Below are 27808 nucleotides of genomic sequence, written 5' to 3' on the forward strand. Positions count from 1 at the left end.
ATAATAGAGTCGATATGTTTTTCGTTATGAGAATGGTGGCCGGGTGAAAGGCGTTGCTGGGAACCTCTCTGGTGGCTTCATCTTCTGCTGTGAACTAGTGGCGATTTGAAGATGTCTCCTCCTAGTCCGTGAGTGTAGTTGTCGGCAAGTTGTTTGTGAGACTGCTAACCTCAACAATTTCATCTTGGTTTCTTCTCATATTGTCGAGATAAGTCAATCGAATGTTGCATATCTTCTAACACGAATTGCTGATTTTATTCATTTGGAGAGGGTGGTTCATTCCATTGTTGTTCTTAAGAAGTTAAATTTTGTGACTGATAATCTTGTTAAATTAGGGGTTAATAGCTCAGTTGACTCTAGAATGGTTTATCCTATCGGATGAAGTTTGGGAGCGTGTGACCATAGAGGCTAAGGCTCTTGTGTGATCATCCTTTGGCTTTGTTTTTTTTTTTTTTTATTTCTTTCATTGTCCTTTCCTTTTTTTTCATTACTGTATCTCTACAAAAAAATCAATTATAATAAATTCATAGTCAAAATTTAAACCACGCATCAATAAGTTTGTTTCTGAGTGAACTTTCATCTTAATAGATCTAATATGTTAAGTGCCAACTTTAAAAGTCTTGTACTACAAAAAATATTTTCCACAAAAAAAAAATCAAAGAAACTTTTTCTTCACGAGTTATCTGTTCTTTTGTGCATGCAGATCTGGTGAATAAATTGGAAACAATTGTGAGGTATGGGATGAAAAAATCTATGGAGACGTTGTAGGCCGGTGCTGACGTTGACATGATTGAGCAGTCTGGTGTTAGATTCTATTCTGCATACTTGATTACTGAAAAGAAGATTGTGGCAACTAAGCATAAAGATGATAAGCAATATATCTGATAATTGTAGGCTGATAGATCATTCACTGTGACTAGCAATTCCAGTGAGAAATAATTTGGAAGAAAAAATAAATGCTTCCTCTTCTGTAAAAAAAACAGACAAAAAATTACATATTTATTTGTATATGAATTTATTTAATATATATATATATATATATATATATATATATATATATATATATATAGTAATTTGAATCATTGTGCATGCTTAGTTTTTAGACTTTAGAATGAGCAATGTTAGGGGACCAGCAATTTTTGTGATTGTTAGCCATCAACTAGCCATCAATGATGATTTGACGGTGTGAGATTGGTATGAGATTTCATCCAATGGCTCACCTTCCTCTGCTGATTATATGCTGGCCAAAATTCAATAAAATCGCTGGCCCCTAGACTTTTCCCTTTAGAAATTGTGCATGCTTAGTTTTTAGACTTTAGAAAAAATTTTTATAGTGTTTTAAAAAAAATTTTAATTGAAAGTTGATTTAATTTGACTTGCAATAGGAGATAATAGCCGAATGATTAATATTGTTTTTGGTTTAAATAGCTAGAGCACTTTGAGGAGAGGAGGATTAAGGATCTTGTAAATAAATACTCATAATTTATTCGATATTCTATTTATTTTTGGAATGAGAAAGCTATTGAAAAAGAGATCAGTGATAATGAGATGATGAACCAAAGAAAAAAGAGGAAGATGATGTTGAGGAAGTTGATGAAAAGAAAAAAAATAACTCCAAAAAGATGAAGATTAATGAAATTTTTCATGCAACACATAAACAAAAGATGAATGGGAGAAGAAAAGACAAAAAACAGACAAAAAGAGATGATAAAAATTGGAGATGAAAAAATGTAAGAATTTTGTAATTTAAGATGGACTAATTTGAGTATTAAAAAATAAAATTACAGTCTAATTTGATTATATTAGTATACAGGTAGAATGTCAAATTGACACTTAATAGAACATATAAGTTCTGTTAAGACGAAAATTTACTTAAAAACGAACAAAGATTAACGCTTTTCAATTTAAGAAACCTAGTTAGTCATTTATAAAAATAAAAGATTTAATTAATGCATAATTTAAATTTCAGAGACCAAATTAAATATTTATTTTTAGATATAATTCAAAATACTTTTTTAACTAATAATTAGCAACTAAGATAATTAAATATATTTTTCATAATATATCTAATCCTACAAACATAGAATTAATTTGTTATGAATCTAAACATATCATGTGATGACCAACTTATATTTTAATAAATTAATTAAATCTAAAATAAATTAATAATTAAACCTATTAGTAATATTATAATAAACATTTTTATAAACTATCAACACATATTTTTATATATAATGATTGATTTATAGTTTAAATTTTGATAAATAATTGATTATTTTATTATACTCTATTTAATTTTAATTAAATTTTTTATTTTATCAATTCAATTATCCATCTAAGTTTTAGAAAGGGTTAAGTATGATTTTGGTCCCTAACATAGAGGCCGAAAATCGATTTCATCCCCAACTTTTTTTTTGCTACAAAATGGTCCCCAAAGTTTCTGTTTGTTTTAAAATCGTCTGTCGGACAAAAATACTCTTCTCTCCTCTTCTTTGACAACAGTTCATTCATGAACTTGGCATAGAGAGGCATTTATTCCAGCAATTCAATAACCTAAAATCAACTAACAGAAAATTAAAATCTAGCTAAACTAACACAAAATCAAATCAAGGGACTAGAGGGAAGATAACAGGCAGTGTAGACTCCACGTTGCTGCGTGATAGTGAAGCAAGAGAGGCTCGCCGGCGGTGAGCTCTGGTTCGAGGAGATCCGAGACAGGGAAAAAGAGAAGGAAGGGAGAGGGTCGCGATTGATCTGGACAGGAGAGAGACACCGGCGACGCGGCTTCCCTTCCCTCCCGCCTCCACCCCTCCCCGTTTCTTGCGCCCCACCCCCCTTCTTCCCCCCCCACAATTCTCTCTGTATCCCTTTCTTTCTTTCTTTTTATTTATTTTATATTTATTTTATTTTATTTGGTAATAAAAAGATAAAATTGGTCAAAAAAACGATTTTAAAATAAATTGAAACTTTAGAGATTATTTTGTAGCAAAAAAAATTGGGGATAAAATCAATTTTTGACCTCTACGTTGGGGACCAAAATTATATTTAACCCTTTTAGAAACTTAAACTAACCTAAGTTTACATATCCTTGCAATATTCGTAGAGGCTATACATGTTTACCAATTAATCACTTTCTATATACTTTGTCTGTCCATGCAAGTATGCAACACATGGGTCTCATAGTTCTAGTTTTTTTTTTTTTTGGTGACTCTTATAGCTCTAGTTTGAACTGTTTTGTATGCAATAATTTATTGACTAACAAAATTTTTTTGAGAAAATAACAAATTAGTCCCTGACTTTTTAACTCGCGAAAATTTTCGTTCCTGACCATTGAAAAATACATTTAAATCCCTAACGTCTTTGAAAATCAGACGGATCAATCCCTCCGTTCATAACTCACCGCCAGACCCGCCGGAAAAAGCTGGCTTGGCTCCCCCTCTGCTTACCTGGCTCAACGGCGTTCCCACGTGGCACGTTAGTGGGATGAAACTTTTGAAAACGGGCACATAAGTCCCTCTCACTCAAAACGACGTCGTTTTGAGTGCTTCCCTAATCCTCCGGGAACTCAACTTGCTCCGCCGATAGCCGCTGCTTCTTCTCCGCCGGCTGCGTCAAGTACTCCTCCATGCTCTCCTCCCCGTCCTTCTCATGTCCAGAAGAACTACCCATTTTTACACCCTTTCCCTCCTGGAACATCTTCGAAGCTCACCATGGATCGAGAACCTGATCAATTAACATGAACAATTGAACATGGCTCGTTTAAACAATTCAATTAATTAGATAATAAGATTGAACAAATCAAATCTTTGGTGAGTGCGCTTTTTTGATGAATATAAAAATATAATATTTTGAAAATTCTTGTTGTAGTGGATTAAATAGCTAGCTAGCTAACTTAGATTAATGATTCGATGTGACAAACTTTGATCACATCATCAGAGCCATTACAGAATAACAAGCAATAACAAGTACAAGGAAAAAAAAGAAGAAAAAGGGGTCAACGACGGGAAGAAAATTACGGACCGAGAAAAGGAAGTGATGAAGATAGGAAGAGGGACGGAGGAGGAAGCGGCTGGAAAGATTGGTTCTGATGAAGAAGAACAGTGTTACTGTTGTTGGTGTTGGAGAAGGCAGAGCTGAAGAGCCTCCCACCCGCCATGGGTGATGATGGGTGTTAAGGGATAAAAGAAAAAGGAATGGAAGATAGAGATAATATATTTCTCAAGGAGCCATGGAGATGAGAACTGAAGCAAAGGATCTAAGACTTATGGCAGAAGAAGCTTGTGATTATGATCTCTGTTATGTGTGAGGTGTGATGATGTCCATTAACGCTTCTTTTTGAAGTTGATGATGCCCCTTCATAGCCATTGTTGAAATCTGAACAACTCTTCTTCTCACCACCAGCCACCACCATGAAGGAACGACCCAAATGAATTTTAGGATTAGGACAGCACTCAAAACGACGTCGTTTTGAGTGAGAGGGACTTATGTGTCCCGTTTTCAAAAGATTCATCCCACTAGCGTGCCACGTGGGAACGACGTTGAGCCAGGTAAGCAGAGGGGGAACCAGGTCAGCCTTTTCTGGCGGATCTGACGGAGGGTTATGGACGGAGGGATTGATCCGTCTGATTTTCAAAGACGTCAGGGATTTAAATGTATTTTTCAATAGTCAAGGACAAAAATGTCTGCGGGTTAAAAGGTCAGGGACTAATTTATCTTTTTCTCTAAATTTTTAAATAAAATTTAGTATCACGACGAATTAATATTTACCTTGTCGAACTGAAAATATATACTGTGAAAAACCATTTGAATTAATTTATAAACTTAACTTTATTCATTAAAGAAAGATAAATATATTTTCAGTAAATGAGGAAAAACTAATTATGAGCATAATATACACATAATTAAACAAATTTAAAATTACACTAGCATGGCATAGGAGTACATAAGAGTGAAATCTACTGTAATAGTTCAAGCTTTCTTGTGTTTTACTACTCTTGGTGGAAAGACAATACGAAATAACCAAGAAGCCAATATTGCACCAATGAAAGGGGCAATCCAATAAACATAAAATTGCTCCCATGTATTGTGTGAATTCTCTAAGTATGCCCAACCAAAGGCCTGAAAAGTCAACAGTAAAAAATCAGTGAGGTTTGCTATAATAAGAATTAGAATTCACTTAAAAAATAAATTCCTTTTTATTTTATTTAAAAATTCTAATTTTATATTTATTTTTTTTATAAACCATACTAAAAAAATTTTGTTTCTAAATTAATTCTCAAAATAAGTATATTTAATGTTTGAAATGTTAAAAATATTTTTATTTAATTTATATGTGAGTGTTTAATGAATATGGTTTAATTTTATCAATAATAAAATTGTAAAAAAAGAAAATTTAATTCATTTAAAAGTTATTTTGAATAAAAAAAACTGAATTCAGTTTTATTAATATATTAATATTATTTTAAATTATCAAATTTAAGTTTTAAATGAAAATAATTTTTTTTACGTTAAATTTTTTTTAAAATATTCGGTATAAAAAATTAAGTCACATTAGTTATTATATATATATCATTATAAACTGATCATATTATGTGTATATAAAAAATAAGTCACTAAATTAGTTATTGGTATAAAATATATATTAAAATATAAAATATATATTAAAAATAAATTAAATAATATATTTTATACAAAAATGATTAAGCATGATTGTTTTCTTAGACAATTATATACATGATAAATGTACGGTAAAAATTCAAATGCAGTTGACTTTACGTAAAGTTGATAGTTGAGAGTTATTAGATGAAAATTTAGTCAAATCAGTCAAATCATCTAACCACTCTCAACTATCAACTTTACGTGAAATCAACTACACCTGAGTTTTCATCTAAATGTAACGAGTGAAATGAAAATATATTTTAAAATTGTTTTGTTAGCATGAAATTTTTGTGAAAGAAATGATTTACTAACAATGGCAGGATTCAAGGCTGGGCCGGTGTAAACAGAACCGAGATGGACAACAATGACAACTGCCATGGCGATTAACCAAGTCTTCATGATTGAACTACGAGGGCCTTTCAGTGAGATTAGGAGTACCACAAAGCTAATCAGAAATGTCAAAACCCCTTCAACAATTGCTCCTGTTTGTGAGTCAACTTTCAAAGTAGGCCCACCAATCATGTGCCTGTATTTTAATGGCATTACTTCCATGATTGCCACTGCACCACCAACTGCACCCAGTGCCTATGTATGCAAACACATTTTAGTCATATCTCATGCATAATTAATGTCTCTTTCTAACACTATTCATAACTAACAGCAAAGAAAATAATAGTGTTTATTAACGGTGAATTTAAACTCCATTTAAAGGTCTGTGATTAATTGATTACTGTATACACAAGATGAAATTTAAATTCTATTACTTATTTGAATGAGAATAAATTAACCATTTAACTAATCCAAATTAGCCAGTGTTTATTATCAACTCTTAAAATAGACTTTTACGAAATTGTTTGTTTAAAATAAAACCATATTTTTCCAGAGTACATAATCCAGATGATACATTTTGATAATACTAATAAATTTAAGTCCCAACCTTTTAATTATTATTCTTTGTCATGTCTGTACAAAATAGTCTAATAAAAAACATTAACCAATTTAGGTTGGTATAATGATTAGTTCATACTAATATTTTTACTCGTAATATTATTATATGAATATAAATTTTTTTTTAAAATTACGTAAGTCTTGATATTATAGATTATGACAAAAAAAATTTATAGCATCTTAAGGAACAAAAGCTTCTATCGACTAAAAAGACCAAAGTCTTAAACAAAATTAAATAATAAATTTTTTTAGTTATTATTTTCAAATAAAAAAATTTAATTTTTTTACTTAATTTTAACATTCGTTATCTAAAATTTAAAAAAAAATTAACATATATATTTTTATATTTGATTAGATATTAAATTTGTTGTACAAATAGAAATAATTAATTTTTTTGTTTGTTATTTAAAAAATATTTTTTATATTATATAAAAATATAATTAAATATTAATATAAAAAAAGTTATATTGATAGTTATAAATGAAGTAATGTTACCTGAGCTGGAAAACGAAGAGCCATGGAGAAAAGGGAATCAGAGCCAGAACCAGCAGCATAGAAGGAAGCATTACCAGTGGGGTTGAAACTGGCACCTCCAAAGGCATTGCAAATAGTATTGAATATAGAGAAAAATGTGAAGAAGACTAAAGTTGTTACCATGATAGCAGGGTAATCAACACCACCATGTGATAGGTGATGAAGATCAACCATTTTTGTTATATAACTTGTCATCATCCCAAACGTCGCTGATATGAATACCCACATACATGTCACCGTTGCATCTGCAATCGCTACCTTTATTGCATTAACCATCTTTTTTTTTTTTATCTTTTCAGATTATTCTCCTTTTTGCATCAATTCAGACTTTGAATCAAATTTTTTTTTTTCTTTTGGATGATATTGTGTGTGATTGGGTTACCAAAAACTGTGCCGAATTTTAAGCTCTTTAATTTGGATGTTGTTATATTGAGTCAGGCTTTTTATGTAAATTATAAAAAAGCACCACACTGCCAAATGTTTTAATTAACTTGATTGTTTGTTTATTTTTCACTATTAATTACTTGCTTTATTTTTCATTCGAAAATGTCAGGGGGACAATAATTTTGTTGAATAATGTGAACAACTACCAATCAAATAAAAATACATTATACTTTTAAATTAAACCTCTAAATTTTAATATTAAAATAATCATCCGTACACAAGTAAAATGAACATCCAATATATCTATTGTTTACATTATTTAATATTTTCATTGTTTACCTATACTTTTCCTTTTTCATTTTACTTATTATTATAGACAAAGATTATGGCTGAAAGTGAGTCAAGTCAGCTCATGAGCCAGTTCGAATTCGACTCACTAATTGCTCGATAAGCTGAACTCGTAAGCTTATGAGCCGAGCTTGAACTTGAAATTGAGCTCATAAATTAAATGAGCTGAACTTATAGCTTAGATAAGCTCAGCTCATTAGTTCATGAGTTGGTTCGATTATATATATTAAATTATTAATACACATATTTTTTATAAATTTAGTTTATACTTTTAATATTATATATATACATATAAAATAGTAATATATAATTTTACATATATTAATGTTCTTATTTAAAATTTTATAATTATTTTTTATATGGTTTTGATGTAGGACATAAATAAAGAATTTATAATTAATAGATATATAACATATAAAATTAATATTTTTTAATATATATAAATTATAATTTATTGATATAGAATTATAGATTATGTTTCTATTATTTAAACTAGCTCGTGAGTTCGAGTTAGCTCATGAGCTTTTAATGAGCTCAGCTTGAGTTTAAGAAATAGGCTCGATTGTTAATGAATTGAACCGTGAACTAAGCTCAATTTTCGTGAATCCAAATTGAGTTTGGTTTAGTTTGACTTAACTCGCCTCACTTCCAGCCTTAATCAAGAGAATGAATTCCTCGATTAATTAACAACTAATACAATTAATTTAAATTGGTCGAATATTTAATTCACTTGTTTATTTAATTAGGTATTAAAAGTTCGAATTTTATTTTATACATACAACTCAAATTTATAACAGATTAATTTATAATTTACCGAACTAGAAAATACCGTGACAGACAAAAAATTAAGATTAGTAAAAGATAACAAATTATTTATTCCATGGAATTTTATCAAACATAGCGGATAATAGGAAATTATTTCACATTCCCATGTTACTTAGAATGAGACGTTGGCAAACCATAATGGTTGACCAATAAGAAATATATTTCTTTTTGTTGAAAAAAAGGGGAATAATAATTTTGAATAGTTCAAAGTATATATTTTATGAGAATTTTTCTTAGCGCACATCTCTTGCAAACAATAAATAATGGCCATGTATGAGAATTCCTCTTCCGTAGAAATCGAACCCAAATTTTATAGACAAGAATAATAATGTGTAACCAAGAGTATGATTTGATATAATAAGCAATCTCTTAGTTGAATTCCAATTGCAAATAGATGCATGCATGGCTCAGCAAAGGAACAATGAAGTGATAAGATTAGAGCGTGAATCTGTGATTCCTATTCTTAAACCAAGACTTATATTGACATTGGCCAATCTTATTAGTAAGTTTTCTTTTCATTCCAAAATAGTGTTAAGTGTTAGTTTGAGTTGCTAATTAACATAGTTGACAATAATGTGTAGAACATGGTTCGGACCGAGCTGAATTTCTGAAGCTGTGTAAGAGAATAGAGTATACAATTCGAGCATGGTATCATCTGCAGTTTGAGGATATGATGGTACTCATTCTTTTTATATTTTACCTTACCATAAACATTATGGAAACTAATTCATTTCTTTTTGGCCTCACAGCAACTCTATGCTCTTTTTGATCCTGTTTATGGGGCTTCCAAGTTAGAGCAACAAAAATTATCCAATGAAGAAATTGATCAACTTGAACAAAATTTCTTGAAATTCCTCTTTCAGGTATTTTAATTTCGATTCTATCATTATCCATTGGGTTAAATTACACAGTTGGTCCTACATTTTCAATGAAATTACAAATTAGTCCCTATACTTTAAAAATTTGTAATTGGGTTTCTAAAGATAATTAAAATTTTCAATTTAGTCCCTGTCGTTCAAAAAGTGTGTGTTTGATTTAATAGAATATTCTTAGAATATTCTCTATTTTAACAAAATTTCTTGAAATTCCTCTTTCAGGTATTTTAATTTTGATTCTATCATTATCCATCAAAGAATTAAATTACACAGTTAGTCCTTACACTTTCAATGAAATTGTAAACTGGTCCATACATTTTAAAAATTTGTAATTGGATTCTTAAAGATAATCAAAATTTACAATTTAGTCCTTTTTGTTCAAAAATTAAAGTGTTTGATTTAATAGAATATTCTTAGAATATTCTCAACATCTTTTGAGAATGTTCTGTTAAATCAACACTACTAAATTACAAATTTTAATTCTCTTTAGGGATTCAATTACAAAATTTTAAAGTATAAAGACCAATTTACAATTTCACTGATAGTGTAGGGATCAACTGTGTAATTTAATCTCCATCAAATTATAGCCGTTTAATAAAATATACCTAACCATATGAACTAAGGTTCTAAATTAAAGGTTAAATGATTTAAAATTTTCACCAAAATTAAATTTAATATAATAAAATATATAAATTTTGTAAAAAGATTAATTTTTTGTGATGTATTATTTTAAATCGGTTAATTATTAAAAAACGCACCAATTTAATTAGTTAATCAATTTTTAACTGATTTACTATCAAGCGATTTTTATTTTAAACCAAACTGATTTAGTAATTAAATCAGACCGAACCAATCAATTCGATTTAGTTCTCAGAATCATGATATAAACAAGATAGAAATATTTGTGAATGCTTAATACAGGTTATGGAAAAGAGCAACTTCAAGATTGCAACTGATGAAGAGATTGATGTAGCTCTTTCAGGCCAATATCTTTTAAATCTTCCCATTACCGTTGATGAATCTAAGGTTTCCAATTATTCTTATATACAATATTAATATATGATACCTAGCTAGATTATTATTTGATATGCTTGATTGTTTAAGTAGCAAATAACATTTTTTTTTTTTTATTGAATGTAGCTTGATAAGAAACTTTTGAGAAAATATTTCGAAAGACATCCTCGTGACAACCTTCCAGATTTTTCTGATAAGGTATAATTTAAATCTAATAGTAGTATATATTATTTATAAAGTAATAGTTTCATTATGTTATTCGTTTATGCAAGATGTTATTATTTTTGTTGTAAAATATACTGAACTAAATTATGTCTTACTATTATGTTTAGTTTAAAAAAAATATAGACACTAAAAGATAACTTTAAAATTTAAAAATTTAAATGAGAATATTTTTTAAAAAAATATTATCAAAATTTTAGTTCCATTTCTATTTTCTATAATGGATTGAAATTTTGTATTTTGAGATTGAAAATTTAGTTTCAGCCTCTGATCACTAAATACAATATTTAAGTTTCAATCTCTTAATTTTAATATCTGAAAATAAACTATACTGAAGTTTTTTTTGGATATATATATTAAACTAAAAGACTACAATAGCAATCAAAATTATTGTCCTTTTTTTTTTTGCTTTTTCAAGTTTATGAGTGATTTATAAAAATGAATAACTAACACTTGCTACTATTTTAGTATGTTATCTTTAGACGTGGAATTGGAATCGATCGCACAATTGATTTCTTTATAATGGAGAAAGTGGATATGCTCATTGCTAGATTTTGGGCCTATTTATTGAGAAAAACCAGGCAAGCAATTATTCCACCATGAATTTATTTATTTATTAATTAGACCAAAGTCTTGATTACTATTAAGTTTAGGAAAACTCTAGGGGACCAACAGTTTTATTGAATTTTGGCCAGCATATAACCAGCAGAGAAATGTGAGTCATTGGATGAAATCTCACACCAATCTCACACCATCAAATTATTATTGATGGCTAGTTGATGGCTAACAATCACAAAAATTACTGGCCCTAGCATTGCTCTTAAGTTTAAACATCAATTTTGGAAACACCTTTGAAAGCAAATCTAAAAGCATGTTTATTGAGAAAAAAGAAAAAATTAGTAAATTTTATTGAGTTATCTATTAAAAAAGGTGCTTTTCATATAAGCATAATTAACTTTTTTCATAAAAAATTTTTTAAAGAAAAAATAAAAATTCATCTGATCTTCATGTGAAGTTAATATTTAAAAATTGTTAGATAATTTAATAAATTTGACTAAACTATTATATAACAATTTTTAACCATGAAAGTTATATAAAAATAACTGCACGTACATTTTTTTATGACATATATATGGTGAATGCATGGATGCAGGTTGGAAAAGATTTTCTTAAAAAGGTTTAAAAGACATCATAAGAATGCTCAAAAGAATAATGACGACACAGACACAGAAGATTATCAAGAAGACGCATATGAACGAATACGCCTTGAAAATATGCCTTTGAGGTCTTCCTATCCCTCTATTTTTCTCTCTTTTCTTTCTTCTTTTAATATTATCTTTACCAAAATATATAGGAAACTAGCTAACTTTAGGTACCCAATTTTAGTATTTATGATTTAAGATTTAAAATTTAAAATAAATAAAATTATTTTTAAAAAATGAGCTGATATTAAACATAAAATTTAATTAACTATCTAATATCATTTTATTCTTATTGATGTTCTTGCTATATATATATATATAGATACAATTCATATATATATAAAATAAATATAAATTTTTAAATAATTAAGATTATTAACGTAAATATACATTATTATTTTATATGTGTATTAATAATTATATATATGTACATATAATCGAACCATCTCACGATCTAATGAGCTCAACTTATTTAAACTTAAACTCGACTCATTTAATTTATGAGCTCAATTCTAGGCTTAAACTCGGCTCACTAGCTCAGAAATTCAACTTATTGAGTTATTAACGAGTCGAACTCGAATTGACTCATGAACTGATTTGACTCACTTCCAACCCTATATACATTTTTCTCATTCTTTCTCTTAATACCATAATTTTATCCATCATCACGGGCCATCCACTACCACCGCTGACCACTTGCGGTAGCCGACCACTCTAACCTATATTCTAAATTTTAAATTCTAAATTCTAATAATACTAAACATTTTAAAAAATAAGGATTAATAAAAGATAATTTTATAATAAAAAATTAACTACTATTGGCTAATTAACAATAGTTGATTTCATATACTTATTCATATCGATATATTTTTTATGCTTATTATTTTGATTGTCTTGTCTAAATTATTTGCTACAATTTACAGTTTTGGCAATTTGTTAAACAAGACCAAAATCCAAGAACCTACATTCGAAAGAATAATTGTTATCTACAGGTATTACTACCATATATCTCTAGTATATATCAATTGTGCTAATATTTTTCTATCTTTAAATAAAAAGAATGATCATTAAGAACTAAAACCTTTTTGTTAATATACATAGAAATAATAAAGATTAGCCCAAAAAATATATATCGTTTAGTATATAATAACTATTGTTTAGTATATACCAATTTTCAAATTTCAAAGAAAAAATTTCACATTAAAAATATTAGTTTGTTAGAATCATTACTAATAATATAATATTTCAGATACCAATTGTACTATACTGATTCTGAGATTGAGCTATGAGTATCATAATAGTCTTTTAACTCTTTTCAGCGTGACTCAGTAAACTGACACATTTTTATCATATTGGACTAGTGTGAAACAATAGACATTTTTATTTAGCACCCCCTTTATGTTTAATCATAATGTGTAAAATAACGTTGTTTTCGGTTTTATTGGATGTCATCGTTTACCCTAATTCAACATGATAAAAAAGTGCTAAATCAACACCGAGAAAGGGTCCAGGCTCGAAACTCAATCTCGAAGAACATTATAATGCAATTAGAAGCTTAGTGTAGACCAAATTAATAAAAATCGTGAATATAAGGGATTGCTACATAAATTCAGTTAGGTAATGTTTGGTGGAGAGATAGACACAAAAAGACTGAGATTAAGAGGCGGAGATTAAAAGACAGAAATTGAAATAAATTTTAGTATTCTATTTGGTACAAAGTAGGAGACAGAAATTGAAATAAGAATAAAATTCTAATTTAATTTGTACAAAGGATAAAATTAAAATTAATTAATTGAAATAAAGATATTTTAGGTATAAAATGTTATTAAAGTTTCAGTCTCAATCTCTAAAAATTTTAGTCTCCTGTGTTCCCACTTTTTGGAGGTACTAAACTATTAAAATTTTGGAGACAGAGACAGAACCAACAAACATAATATTGAGTCTCAATCTCAATACCTCAAAACAAACGCTACCTTAGTAACGCATAAATATAGAGAAATTTAAGGTACTCTAAAATGTTGGTCTCTCATGCATATACAATTTAATTCGTGGAATTGATAAATTAATTTTAGTAAACTTCTCAATTACTTGTAATTAGAAACAATTGTTTATTTAGGCAAGCAAGTTCAAAGTCGAAAATAGACCGAGGAATATTTGTAAAGCATTTCAGAAGCATTCCAATGGCTGATTTGGAATTAGTTCTTGTGAGTTACCTTATTATAATATATATGAAGCTTTAATTTCTGAAAGTATTATTTCAATTGTATCTTTACCTAAAAATTTTTGTGCTTGATAGCCAGAAAAAAAGAATCCAGGTTTGACACCAATGGATTGGGTCAAGTTTATTGTTTCTGCTGTTCTTGGACTGGTTAGTATTATCATTGTTGTTGTTGTTAGATTATTTGTGATTAAAAAATAGATTAAATTACACAGTTAGTTTCTATATTTTTAGTGAAATTATAAATTGGTCCCTACACTTTAAAAGTTTATAATTGGATCCCTAAAAATAATTAAAATTTACAATTTAGTCCCGTCATTCAAAAAATATTTGATTAACAGAATATTCTCAGTATATTTTTTATTTTAACATAATATTCTCAACATATTCTGAGAATATTCTGTTAAATCAATACTTTTTGATCGGCAGGTACTAAATTATAAATTTTAATTATCTTTAGAGACTCAATTACAAACTTTTAAGGTGTCTAATTTACAATTTCACTAAAAGTATACATATCAATTGTGTAATTTAACTTAAAAAATATTATGTACATATAAAAAATCAATCACTTGTATTCATATATGTATATATATGCATATTGATCACCTATTTTTCAATTAAATACTTTGCCACTAGAATAATTAAGTAAAATAATCAAACTTGAAATTTTTTAGTAGTATAATAAAAAGTTATGAGATGTTAAATATGTATGTATATTCTGAATAATAATTAGTGACAGATTTTTTTTAGGTTACTGTAATTAGTACACTTGAAACGAGCACAACTGATTGGAAAGTCATTGGAGTTGTTCTCTCCACATTAATTGGTTATTGTGCTAAGACATATTTCACGTAAGTATTTTAATTAAAGTTTATTAAATAATTTAGTAAAATATGTCAAATTATAAAATAATTCTGACGGTTTAGTTAACGTTGCTATTTATATTTTATTTGAAATAGGTTCCAACAAAATTTGGTTGTGTACCAAAATTTGATTACAAAGTCAATGTATGACAAACAACTTGATAGTGGAAAGGCTACACTTCTCCATTTATGTGACGACGTAATTCAACAAGAAGTGAGTGAAAAAAATAAATAAATTTTTGAGAAAAGGATGAATTAATTTCTGATTTTTTTGGTTTGTAAATGTTTAAGTTTTTGAATATTTGAAAATACAGTTAAGTGTTTTATCTCTTTAAAATTTGGACACATCGATCCCTAGATCTAATTTGTTCCATTAATTTGTTCTATTTTAAAAACTCTCCTACGTGTGTATCTTTGTCGACCAAATTAGTTCTATAGAAGTCACGTTTGATTTTTCCGTTGAGTCTAATAAACCTAAGTGAATAGAAGGATCGATTTGTCAAGATTTTAAGAAGGTTAATGACTTAAATGTATTTTCGAATTCCCAGGGATTTAAATATTCACGAACTAAAAGGTTAATGATCTATTTGTCCTTTTGTCTAAATCTTTAAAGATTTATATTTTAGACCGACTAAAAAAAAGTATCAATAAAGTCCTCTAAAATAACAAATATGGATAAATTAGTTTAAATTAAAATTTTCTACCATAATTATATAAGCTAATTTAAAGATAGTGTGTCTACATCTGCTATCCTAAAAAATTTTATTGATTTTTTTTCTTTTTTAAGAGTTTATTTGTCATTTTACTCAAATATATATTGTGAGATGTTTTATTAATTGTTACATGTATCTTAAAAGATGCAAATCTTAAATGTTTATTTGCAGGTTAAGGAGGTAATAATTTCATTCTTTATTCTTATGGAACAAGGAAAAGCTTCAAGAGAGGTATTTATACAACAATATTAATTGAGGAATTTAATTTGTGTTTTATAATATTTAAAAACAAAGAGGGTGTTGCTAATGCTACTTATAAATTTGTATGGCAAATTGAATCAGTGTCTTGATAATTGGTGTGAGGAATTGATTCGGGAAGAGTTTGGAGAAACTTGTAACTTTGATGTGGATGATGCAATTCAAAAATTAGAAAAGCTAGGAATTGTTACCCAGGTCAGATTTAATTTCCTCCTAAACTCATTATGTCTTTCATCAATTCTATTAAGCTAATGTTACTAAAATTAAAGTAATATTTTTTCAATATTTAAAAATACTTTTAATTTAAAAAAAATATTATTTTTGATAATTTAGCAACCATAAAATAATCATCACTTTAAACTCCATCTTATATTAACTTAGTCACTTCAAAAATTTTATAATACTTTAGAGGCTCTTTGAAACCAATAACTTCATTTTGAAACTATATATAAAATAATATTTTTTATTTAACAATTTTTAATTTAAAAATAAAAAAAATTATCAAAATAAAAAAATGTAATTTTAATAACATTTTTAAATATTACTTAAATTGTTTAGCTACTATGGCCATAGGTATACTCTATCTTTTTTTGGTGAGTTTTTTTTAACTCTATATATAATTAAACTTTTTTGTTTTTGATATTGGAATAGTAGTAGTGTTTTTTAAAACGTGGACTGAAGTGTTATTCTCAAATATTGAATTGTTTAATTAGAGAAGTAGAAATCGAACCGTCCAATTTGTGTATTTTCCACAATTTAAAAAAAAACACAAAAAATTATCATGTTAAGATATATTATTCTAATTACTCTATATCTAAATTTTTTAGCCATATAATTACCTTTTGTTGATTTGAGTTTTTTTTTTTTTAAATATAGGACGTGATTGGTAGGTATATATGTGTTGGGCTGAAACGAGCAAATGAAATCATTGGAACCACTACCGAGGAACTTGTCCTTAAGGCAAAACAAGGAACCATTAATCCTAACTCTAACTCTAATTCCTGATGATTCTGTTTTCAACTATTTTTTAAACTTATGCGATATGTCAATATGTAAAATTCTACATCAATATAATTTTATCATACTATGCCACTAACATGAATGTGTGCAAACGTTTCGAATACTCAAGTTTAGTTGCATAGTTATATGAGATACATAATTGTTTGAGAGGAAATCATTGTTTGTTAAATTATGTATGTGTTAACAATTCCGCTAAGTGAACAAAATTTGAGATACGATAACGTAAATAATGGGTTGCATTTCAAGTTTATTAACCATTTAAATCAATAATTATATTTAATTATATTGATTGAATTTTTTTTGGTAGTAATTTAAAATATTTGGAATGAAAAGAATAAAAAAATATTTAAAAACAAATAGACAAGTTTTTTTATTTAAATTAAAAAAAATAATATTTATCGATTTAAATAAACCTATAATTATATTTAGAGTCGTATTTCGGATATAGTAGGAAAAAACTAAAAAACAACGTATCTTGAATGCAGTAATTCTGTTTTGTGATACGGGACGTACTCATGATATCCCAGGTGCACCCGAAATATGCTCATATTCTGACATAGAGCAGTGCATCCGAAATACGTACAAGGAAGCAAAAACAGAAACCCTGCATCTGAAGACTAAGATATAGTCAAGATCCAATGTTATGAAAATATTGTATATACTTATATGTATGATTTAATTTATTTTTTATGTGTATTTATATTTTAATATATATAATTTTATAAAATCCAAAATAAACTTAAACTTAAAACTAACATTAAATATTTTCTTAATTTACATTAAAGATTGTAACATAAATTTTGTATGCTACATTGATTATTATTGATAGGAGAGGCCCCTTAATTTATTTCGTTTTACTCGACTAACAGATCCTTTCCCTATCCGTATTAAATTGTTTGTTTTTGTTATTTTTGGAATTAATATCTGGGTATTAAAAATACTTTTTTCATGAAATTTTATAACAAAATAAAATAAAATAATGTTTAGTTAATATGTGTTTTAGGAATATATGTTAAAACCAAATTATTTAGCTCTTTAGAAATATAATTATATTATGTGTATATTAAAATTAGTCATTACAAATATATAAAATTATACATATTAAAATATAAATACACATAAAAAATAAATTAAATCATATATATATTTATATATCTCGGATGCAGTATAGTGTTCATGTTTTAATTCCTTACACGTATCTCAGATGCACTGCTCCATGTTAGAATATGAACATATCTCGGATGCAGTGTATTCGAGATGTTCTCTTGTTTATATATCGGATGTATCCGGAATATGACCAGTACGTCCCGTATCACAAAACGGAGGCAGTGCATCTGAGATGTGACTCAAAATATATTCTAGTAAATATTTACACGTTTATTTAAATTAGTAAATATTATATTTTTTAATTTAAAAAAATCCTGAATGTTCTTATTAACAGAATATTTTTTTAGCTATAAAAATGATATGATATTGACTCATTTCGTTATTAATAGTAATACTAGAGATGACAATAGATTATTTTTAAGTTAATTTTGCTGTTTTCATAGGTTTTTTGTATTCTTTTGTATCTGTATTTGTTTATGTGGCTAAAATTTTTTATTATAAAAAAATAATAAGTGCAATTTAATTTTATTGGTTGTGCATGTATTTTTATTTTGGTATAAGAATCACTATTTGGACCTGCCCATTATTTTGTGAGTTAATTTTTAAAAAAATTTTAGTATCAAAACGAGAATTCGATTTGTTTGTTATGAATTTTCAAAACAAAAAATTTATAAGAGGATCCGATTTTTGTTCCTTAAAGAATTGAAGAGTCCTATTTATATATTTTAAATAAAAATTCTATATTTAAAAGTAACACTCTTATAATTTATGATTTTAGAAAATGTTAATTTTATCTCAATATAAAAAAATAATTTACATATTTTTGTTACTTTACATTAATGTGTTGAGTTTTTTTTTGTAAAAAAAAAAGAGATATCTAATACTTATTAGCACAAACAGTGACAAATCTAGAGTAGGAGCAAAATCAGGCTGCCAACGACCAACGAGAGCACGACCACAAGAAAAACATAGGACAAGATTAAAAATAAGTTAAAAGACGATAAGAAAAATAGTGCTGTCTTATAATAAAATTTATTAAAAATTTATTTATTTAATATGTAAATTAAAATATTGATTAAAAATAACAGAAGACTAATTTATTTGAGATTTTGACTAATTTAATAATTTTAATTTTGTTATATTCTTAGAGTAAAAATAAAATAATTTATATGTACATATAATTAAGTAATGTTAAGTCATTAAAAAATAATTATGTTTTATATTTATTGCATAAATATTTATTAAAAATAGAAAAAAAAAACAACACTTTATTAGAATTTTTGTTTATATCGGTGCATAAAAAATTATTGAATTTAAAATTTTAAATTAGTCAAATAGTCAATTTATTTATTTATTTAAGCAAATTTTAATAATTTAAACATGATATATATATATAACAATTCATTAGACATTCTTAAATAAAATTTAAATCTGCAACTAATTAGTTTTTTTAACATTGCCGGGTCAAAAAAAAAAAAAAATGCAAAGTAAAATTGGCCCAGATATGGTTTCCTTCTTGGCTGCATTAAGCTGCAAGGCTCCAACGCTAATTGTTATGAATAGAATTTGTTGTTGCATGCCAGAAAAACCCAGAAACCACTCTGAATAACACTAATCCGGAAGTGACAGGTTGCGACACATGTTTCCGGCGGTTTTCACTGTTCTTACGCCCTCTAATGTCTCTGCTTTCATCCCAATCAACACAAGACTCTCAATCTTCTCAAAACCAAATTCCAAACTCTCTCTCCTTCCCAGGGTCAGTAGTAACGGTCCTGATTCCACCTCACAACACTCTTCATCCCTTTCAGTATGTTCAAATTCCCTCTCTCGTTTCTTTTCTCTATTTATTCTGATATATGTTTATTAGAACCTTATAGCTAAGTGTCACACTTTTGAAGGCCATGCTGTTGAACAATTTAGTGCCAATATGCTTTGCTAGTTGGTGATACCAGGAAATATTATTCAAAATTTAGGGTTTTTGATTTTGAAGTAGTAAAACTTTGGTAGTGAGTGTGCATAATATAAATTCAATATAGACAGCTATTCATTTGATGTAATACTTACTTTTGATAGAAGAAGAAATCTGTTAAGAAACAAGAAGATTACAAGATAAGAGGACAGAATTTCTTCTTTCCATTGGTTAGCTAGAAGGAGAAATTTATATGGATAATTGTATTATTATTTACTTGTCTTGATGTTTTTCTTTTATTAAAAAAAAGGTAACTCAGATAAAAATTATTGAGAAAAATAATGTAGTTCAATCTCTATGCACATCTGATATGTGAAACCGTAACCCTCTTAAGACTACAATGATTTGAGCACAGGAGTAAAGACAAAGTCCTGTCTCCACAATGCACCTTGAGAAATGCAAGCAGTTCTTTCCTGCTATGTGGACTCAGAATTGCAGAAACTACACAACTTTACAGAACCCTGAACATTTTCCTTCTCCAAAATTGTTCAAATGTTATAGTTAACATTTCAGTGATAATGAGTACTTGAATTTTGTTTCAGGGTATTGATGCAGTTGAGAGCACGTCTTCTGGCCTTGGTGATGGTTATGTGGCCTTATTTGTCCGTATGTTAGGCCTAGATCATGATCCTCTGGATAGAGAGCAAGCTATAATTGCTCTCTGGAAATATTCACTTGGTGGAAAGAAGTGTATTGACACTATAATGCAATTTCCTGGTTGTATTAATCTTATTGCAAACCTCCTTAGATCAGAGTCTAGTGCAACATGTGAGGCAGCTGCAGGTCTTTTGCGATCAATATCTTCAGTCAATCTATATAGGAACACTGTAGCAGATAGTGGAGCAGTAGAAGAGATAAATAGATTGTTGAGGCAATTGTCCGTGGCCACTGAGGTATGTGACCTCTCATTCTGTAAATTTAATTCATATTCACATATTTCACTGGTGTTCAAAATTGAGAATCTTTTGTATTCATTTTTGGCAGGTGAAGGAGCAGAGTATGGGTACACTCTGGAATTTATCTGTTGATGAGAAGCTCTGCAGGAGAATGGCAAAGAGTGACATTCTACCATTATCTATTAAATACCTTGATGATGAGGATATGAAAGTAAAGGAAGCTGCAGGAGGCATTTTGGCAAATTTAGCATTGAACCGCAATAATCATGACGCAATGGTTGAATCAGGTGTTATACCAAAATTGGTGAGGATTCCTTTGTGTTTATTGGAACGTTGTTAGTTGTTACTCTTCTAATAATATATACATATTACATGCCATTCTGGTTTTACATGCTGAAAAGTATGATTTTGATCCTCCTCTCTAGTGTTAAGCCTATCAAAGTGCAAAAAGGTCCTATATTCTTTATTAAATAATCTCAAGGTATAGTGTGCATTATGCAATAAGACTATAACATTCTCTGTTCAGATTTATCATTGTATTAGTATATATGATTTTCCCATTTTCCCAGTTGTTAGAGAAGATTTTATTTTTGTAATCCTATGGACCAGTTCATTTTGCCCAGTTATGCTGGTGTATATCATTTTCCCTTTTTCCCAGTTATTAGAGAAGATTTTATTGTTGTAATCCTATGGACCAATTCATCTTGCCCAGTTTTGCTGGCTTTGTTAAATGGAAGGAAGAAAATCCTTGTGTTAGTAGTAGCCTATGCCATTGTTTGGTCTATTTGGCTGGAGTTGTATTCTTATAATTTTAATAATAGAATTTCGGGAACAAACAAATCATGATCATTTTAGAAAAATTTCTCTCTAAGATTTATTCACTTGTTGAGGGATTCAAGAGCTTTGCTCTTTGGATATTTCCTTTTTTCCCCCATAATTCACCTTTCCTTTGTGAAGAGGATCTCTTGTTGTCCGATTTTTTTTACTCTATCTTTCTGATTCACATATAAAATTCTTTTATTAAAAAGAAGTGATACGAAAATTCTTCTGTGTTAAATCGACAGTTTGTTTGTTTGTACTCCCCTGGTATGGTGTATTTGTATTTTCTCTTAGTCATAACTCATTATCTCTTAAGGTTAGTATAACGAAAGGGGTAGATAAGTCTGTTTGTATTGCATTTATTTGGTATTTCATCAGCAGAATATAATTTTTACTGTTCATTTTCTTTTATCTAAAAAATTCTTACTGTTCAGTTAGCTATACCTTTTTCTGATTTTTGTAATACTGAAATTTGTACAGAACCCCTGGTTTTTATTCCTCACAATTAAAATTGAATGGAAATAAAAAACTAGGAGACATTTTGTAAAGTTTGTTGATAATTTAATTGTCATTGGTTCCATCAGTTCCTAAATATGATTCTCTGATTTTCTTTCAGGCAAAGTTCTTAGTATCTAATTCAGAAGGTTCTAAAGTTATTAAAAAGGAAGCAAGAAATGCATTGTTGGAACTTGTTAAGGATGATGATTATTATAGAATTCTTGTTATTGAAGAAGGACTGGTTCCTGTGCCATTAATTGGTGCTGCAGCATATAAATCATTCACCCCACGATTACATGCGTGGCCCACATTACCAGATGGAACTGAAATTGAAAAGACTCCTGGACAAAATTCCAAATTTGGTGCATCAGAATTACTTCTTGGATTAAACATTGATGACAAGAATGCTAACATAGATGAAGCAAAAGTCAATGCAATCATTGGACGGACACAACAGCAATTCCTTGCTCGTATTGGGGCTATAGAAATGGAAGAGAAGACGGTATCTGAATGTTCAAATGATCAGCTGCTTACACTTTTGCCTTGGATGGATGGTGTTGCACGTTTGGTGCTGATATTAGAACTTGAAGATAAGTCTGCAATTGTAAGGTCTGCTGAGTCAATTGCTGGTGCATGTATCAATGAACATATGCGCATTGCATTTAAGGAGGCTGGAGCAATTAAACATTTAGTACGTCTTTTGAATTGTGATCATAATGAGGTCCAATTTGCTGCAATACAAGCTTTGGAAAGGCTGTCTGCTAGGTAGGACCATTGTTAATTTTGTGAAGTCTGATATACATTATAGGATATAAGTGGAACAAAAAATAATTGAGGAAAATCTTAACGTAGCACATAACAATTATATTTTATGAAATTAGAAAGCCATGGCCTCTCCTAAGGTAAGACTTGGTTGTCGTAATAAGATGAATTGCTAAAATAGTTTTAGGTTTATCCATTTATTGTGTAATCATAATTGGTAAACTGAATCGATGCATAATGATTTCTTGATGCAGCAATATTGTTTGCCGGATGATTGAAGCTGAGGGTGTTTTACATCCTTTAATCAGTATTTTAAAGTCCTCAGAAATAGCTGAACCAGTTGTGGAGAAGGTATATATGTATTTCTTGTTTTAGTTAATTCTGGCAAGAGCCTGGTTTATTAAAATAGTTAAGTCAATGCTTTGAGGTTGAAAAGTTGCTTCTGCAGGCTCTGAACATAGTTGCTCAGATACTAGACCCCAGTAAAGAGATGCAGTTGAAGGTTAGTATCACATATCTTGCTGCAGATTTTGAGCTGATTTTTATCTGGTTGTTTATCAAATATCAAGTACATTGATTCTTTTCAGTTTTATGACGGACCAGTTAATGGATCTGAGAAGATGTTTGACAAAGCGAAAAGTGAAATTCCAGCTGGGTTAAGAACTGAACAAGCCATATCAGAAACAAACTCCAGGTTGACCATAAGGATCTAAAGCAGACTTCGATGGTGTTATTGAAGTTTAATTACACGGAGTTCCTAGATTGATCTGAGCAAGAAGCCATAAATTCTCTCCGAAGCTTTTGTTGACATTGATTTTTTTTTTCTAATTTGGATCTTCAGGAATGCTATACTGGAATCTGATTTCATTGCACGTCTTGTTGAGATTCTGAAGTCCTCTTCACCCAGTTTACAAGAAAAAGCTGCATCTGTGCTCGAGTTTGTTGCACTAGCTGACCAAACGTTGGCCTCTGTTATTTCTGCAGATATTGAATCTGGTCTCAACTCTGTTTTTCAGCAAAAGCTTCTGAAAATTTCAGGTAAGGAATTTCTTACTTGTAATATGCAATACATGAATTGTTACAAGTACATATTCTTTTAATCTCTTGACCAAAAATAATAATGTTTTCTGCTTCAATATGTGTGTACTTGGTTGATTATGTAGGAATGATTAATTTGATGTTAGATATCCTCTCTCTATTTATATTGAAGAATAAAACTCACTACAAAAGTATGGTTATAGTGTCATATGAGCCCAATTCACTAGTCAACTAATACATGTTCCCCAAAAATATTGCTTAAGCATATGCTTACAAGTTCCAAATATGATTTATTCTATTTTTATTGAGTACTTTGGTGAAGGTGGTTGCGAGTAACACTAGTCCATACATGTCTAGTGAATGGAAGTCTTTGTCGAATATTTTCGCAATCAAATTGGCAATTATGTTTAGCCTCAACATGCTCTGTTCTTTTCAACAATGGGTTTTGATTTCTTTGATTCCCAAAACCTTCTCAGTGATATTAGTCACTGTAAGTATCTTGGATATTTAGAGAACCAGCTCAACCGATAGACTTAGCTACTCGGCAAAAGTTGAACGAAACATATTTATTGGGAAAATGATTTCTTGGCTGTTCGTTGATCCCGGGATATATTACCTATGGATCAAATTTTGGCTCATAATTTGTCTTGTCATTGCAGCGGACATGGAATCTGATGTTGAAGAGCAATTTTCAGAAGCATACACAATTGAATTCGAAGAAGCGGGTCGTGCCATATCTGCAGCATCCCGGCTGATGACAAGACTACTCGATAATGAGCAGTTCCGGCACAAAACAGATTCCTCCCATTTCATCGGCTTGCTTCGTGAAATACTCCGGTCGAGGATCCCTCTCTATCACAAAGATTGGGTAGCTGCTTGCCTTGTCAAACTTAATTTTCTCTCTAGTTCCAACACTTCTTCTGATCCAATCAATGTGGAAGTTACACTTTTTGAGACAATTCCGAGGCTTCTGGAACAGATTAAAAATTCGTTTTCTCGAGAAACACAGGAAAATGCTGTAGTGGAACTCAACAGAATAGTGTCTGAAGGAGTGGTGGATTCCAGTGGAGCTATTATTTCTGAGGGAGCGATTTATCCATTGGTGAAGCTGATTGAAGAAGGGAGTGAAAGGGCAGTTGAGGCAAGCTTGGCAATACTGTACAATCTGAGTATGGACAGCGACAACCATTCGGCAATCGTGGTGGCCGGAGCAGTCCCGGCCTTGAGACGAATTATTCTGGCTCAGAGACCGCATTGGGAACGAGCCCTTCGTCTGCTTAGAAATTTGCCAACATGATGAGTTCAACTGTCTGTCAGGAGCAGTGCAGGGCTACAAATCTTGAAATTGCTTCTTTTTAGTTGTAATAGTATATTTGTTGTCTGAACCAGTGTAATATGCATGACATTTTATGTTGAAATCTTCGTGCAGTTATAGAATATCTGATTTCAAAGATGTTGATAAATAAAACAAGTAATTTTTACAAAGTCTCAACGAAACAGAAATTTAACTTGATTCATTGATTATCTATCAATTAAGTAAACTTAGTAGGCATTTGTTTGAAGGTTAAGAAATATATTTTAAGAATTTATATGCTTAGAAATATTATATTTGGAATTATTACATTTGGATATTATAAAAAACTTATTTTATTTGAGAGGCATGCTATGACAAGATATTTGTATACTTCTATATACATACATTTATATCTCAGAACAGTGTTATCTGAACTTGGAAATTGACCTTCATTGAATCTGTAAAGAACAAGTGTGCTAGGCTCACAAGAGTAGGTCATCAAGAAAAGGACTACTGAATGGTAACTTGATAACTCCACTAGCAACTAGTAGTGACATAATCCAAATTGGTAGCATCAATTGGAAAATAAACTTGAGAATTCCTTTGCCTGCAGCAATTTAAATGTTTGAAGAAAACAAGTCATAAGCATTGGTCCACATTAACATTATTTCTATTCTTTTTTTTTTTGCTAAAATTCTTTCTTGTAAAAGTCACTAATAATTGATAACATAACATGATATTACTCTTTTCAAAACCTTAAACTCAGACGAGAAAGCATATGAATGATTATATTTCTAACAAATTTGATAAAATATCAAAAATCAATAGTATACTGAATAGTTTGGTCGAACTTTTTGGATAATTTTATTGATTTGGTAATTAATTTTTACGCGTACAAATAGTATTTTTGTAAAATTAATATTATAAAAAAATGAGAAAGTGAAAATGGAATACCCGATTTTTGAAATCGAGGCTCAGCATTAGTAAGAAGCCACTCGCCAGTTGTTCTGATTTTCTTCTCCACTGGCCCTTCAAATGCTTGGCCCAAGAACAAGTCGAACACTGATTTCCTCACGTCCGAATCTCTGTTCATTCATTATAAACCAAAATTAAGAATGAATGAGTTAAGAAGAAGGGGGAAACGCACTTGCAGTTATCTTCGTGCGAAGATGATATTAAAAACTATTAGATAATTTAGTAATATTGGCTAAATTATCATGTAACAGTTTTCGACTATCAAATTCACATGAAAATACTGCATGTGAGTCTTCACCAAATTGAAGGAAGAAGAAGAAGAGCATGCCCCGCTTGTTCGCCATCTCTAAAGCTTCCAGCACCAACAATGCGTTCAATTTGGATTACAGTGGGTTTTGGTGGTCTTCGAGGCCCAACTTTTCTTCTCTTGGGCGAAGAAGGAGGAGGAGGAGGAATAGGAACATCGTTATTGGGTGAAGAAGCAAGAATTGTTTTGTTTATGGGAATAATATTCGATAAGCAAAGCATCTTCATCATGCATACAATAAAGTAGTGATGTGATGAACGTTGTTCTTCAAATTAGCATATGCATGTTTAGAACTTCAACTTGCAATTTGGATAAGATATAACAAACGGGATTCAAAATATCTGCACCACTTGTCTGTTTTTTTTTTTTTTTTTTTTTTTTAATGCTATCATTTTGTTTGTGACAACTGAGAAATCAAAATGGAAAATTCATTTATAGAGAGACATGTAAATTTTTTTTTTATTGTCCACAACATTTCATCAACTTCTATTTAAGAGTTTGTTACTAACCATTAGCATAAACAAGGTGGTATTCGAACTTGACTAATGAGCTAGTGTATTTATTATTTACAAAATAAATACAATTTATTTTCTGTATCAAAAATGTTAAGACTATAGTTGGTAAAAAAATTTAAATATTAGATAATAAATTATAATTCAAATGACATAATCTCTCTAAATTTACTTAAAAAAATTGTGGGTTCAAATTTTTCTGCCTTTGATAAAAGTTTTTTAAATAATTTATATTTTTATTTTAATAAATATATAATAAGTATATTAAAACTTAAATTTCGTATAATCATTTTAGGTGTATAGAAAAAAATAATTACTAAACTAATTATTTATATAAAATATATATTTAAATATAAAATTCTATTAAAAATAGTTAAATAATTTATATGTTTATACAAAAATACATGATAATTAATTTAATAGTTAATTATATATATATATATATATTATAAAAAAATTAATTAATTAACATTAGTTAATTTTTGTGTGGCCATATTATAAATGGTGATTTACTGACGTGTCAGCTTAGACTAAAACTAAAATTGC

General features: G+C 29.1%; 4 protein-coding genes and 1 long non-coding RNA gene across 8 annotated transcripts; 3 read left to right on the top strand and 2 right to left on the bottom strand.

Annotated features, from left to right (window-relative positions):
- LOC140175912 (uncharacterized) lies at nt 1–1014 on the top strand. The gene is made up of 2 exons (XR_011866984.1): nt 1–155; nt 704–1014. It is a non-coding gene; the product is annotated as an uncharacterized lncRNA (long non-coding RNA).
- A 3798-nt stretch (nt 1015–4812) lies between these two features.
- Nucleotides 4813–7558, bottom strand: LOC112718376 (aquaporin SIP1-2-like). The gene is made up of 3 exons (XM_025770148.3): nt 7102–7558; nt 5971–6243; nt 4813–5118 (listed from the first exon to the last, which is right to left on the bottom strand). Exons 1-3 carry the CDS (start codon nt 7414–7416, stop codon nt 4969–4971), a joined length of 738 nt encoding a protein of 245 aa, XP_025625933.1. The 5' UTR covers nt 7417–7558; the 3' UTR covers nt 4813–4968.
- A 1541-nt stretch (nt 7559–9099) lies between these two features.
- Nucleotides 9100–17070, top strand: LOC112718018 (uncharacterized). Its single transcript, XM_025769933.1, has 15 exons — nt 9100–9199; nt 9279–9373; nt 9447–9560; nt 10494–10598; nt 10713–10784; nt 11277–11389; nt 11962–12093; nt 12934–13002; nt 14127–14214; nt 14307–14378; nt 14982–15082; nt 15191–15308; nt 15979–16038; nt 16150–16260; nt 16942–17070. The coding sequence occupies exons 1-15, from the start codon at nt 9100–9102 to the stop codon at nt 17068–17070; spliced, it is 1479 nt and encodes a 492-aa protein (XP_025625718.1).
- Nucleotides 17071–19608: 2538 nt separating this feature from the next.
- LOC112716874 (uncharacterized) lies at nt 19609–25659 on the top strand. Of its 2 annotated transcripts, none has more exons than XM_025768901.3 (9): nt 19609–19999; nt 20704–21054; nt 21146–21361; nt 22493–23139; nt 23391–23487; nt 23573–23638; nt 23724–23830; nt 23978–24174; nt 24834–25659. In XM_025768901.3, the coding sequence occupies exons 1-9, from the start codon at nt 19832–19834 to the stop codon at nt 25469–25471; spliced, it is 2487 nt and encodes an 828-aa protein (XP_025624686.1). In that variant the 5' UTR covers nt 19609–19831; the 3' UTR covers nt 25472–25659. The 2 variants fall into 2 exon arrangements, with proteins under 2 accessions (XP_025624686.1, XP_025624687.1); XM_025768902.3 differs by having other exon boundaries at nt 23585–23638.
- On the bottom strand, nt 24310–27180 carry LOC112716875 (probable NAD(P)H dehydrogenase subunit CRR3, chloroplastic). 3 transcript variants are annotated; one of them, XR_011866985.1, is made up of 4 exons: nt 26772–27180; nt 26423–26553; nt 25874–26075; nt 24310–25512 (listed from the first exon to the last, which is right to left on the bottom strand). XR_011866985.1 is itself a non-coding variant. In XM_025768903.3 (3 exons), exons 1-3 carry the CDS (start codon nt 26978–26980, stop codon nt 25951–25953), a joined length of 465 nt encoding a protein of 154 aa, XP_025624688.1. In that variant the 5' UTR covers nt 26981–27180; the 3' UTR covers nt 25806–25950. The 3 variants fall into 3 exon arrangements, 1 of the variants encoding a protein (XP_025624688.1); XR_011866986.1 differs by having other exon boundaries at nt 24310–25614; XM_025768903.3 differs by lacking the exon at nt 24310–25512 and having other exon boundaries at nt 25806–26075.
- Nucleotides 27181–27808: the final 628 nt, after the last annotated feature.

Source organism: Arachis hypogaea, chromosome 10, assembly GCF_003086295.3.
Source record: "Arachis hypogaea cultivar Tifrunner chromosome 10, arahy.Tifrunner.gnm2.J5K5, whole genome shotgun sequence".
Lineage (NCBI taxonomy): Eukaryota > Viridiplantae > Streptophyta > Magnoliopsida > Fabales > Fabaceae > Arachis > Arachis hypogaea.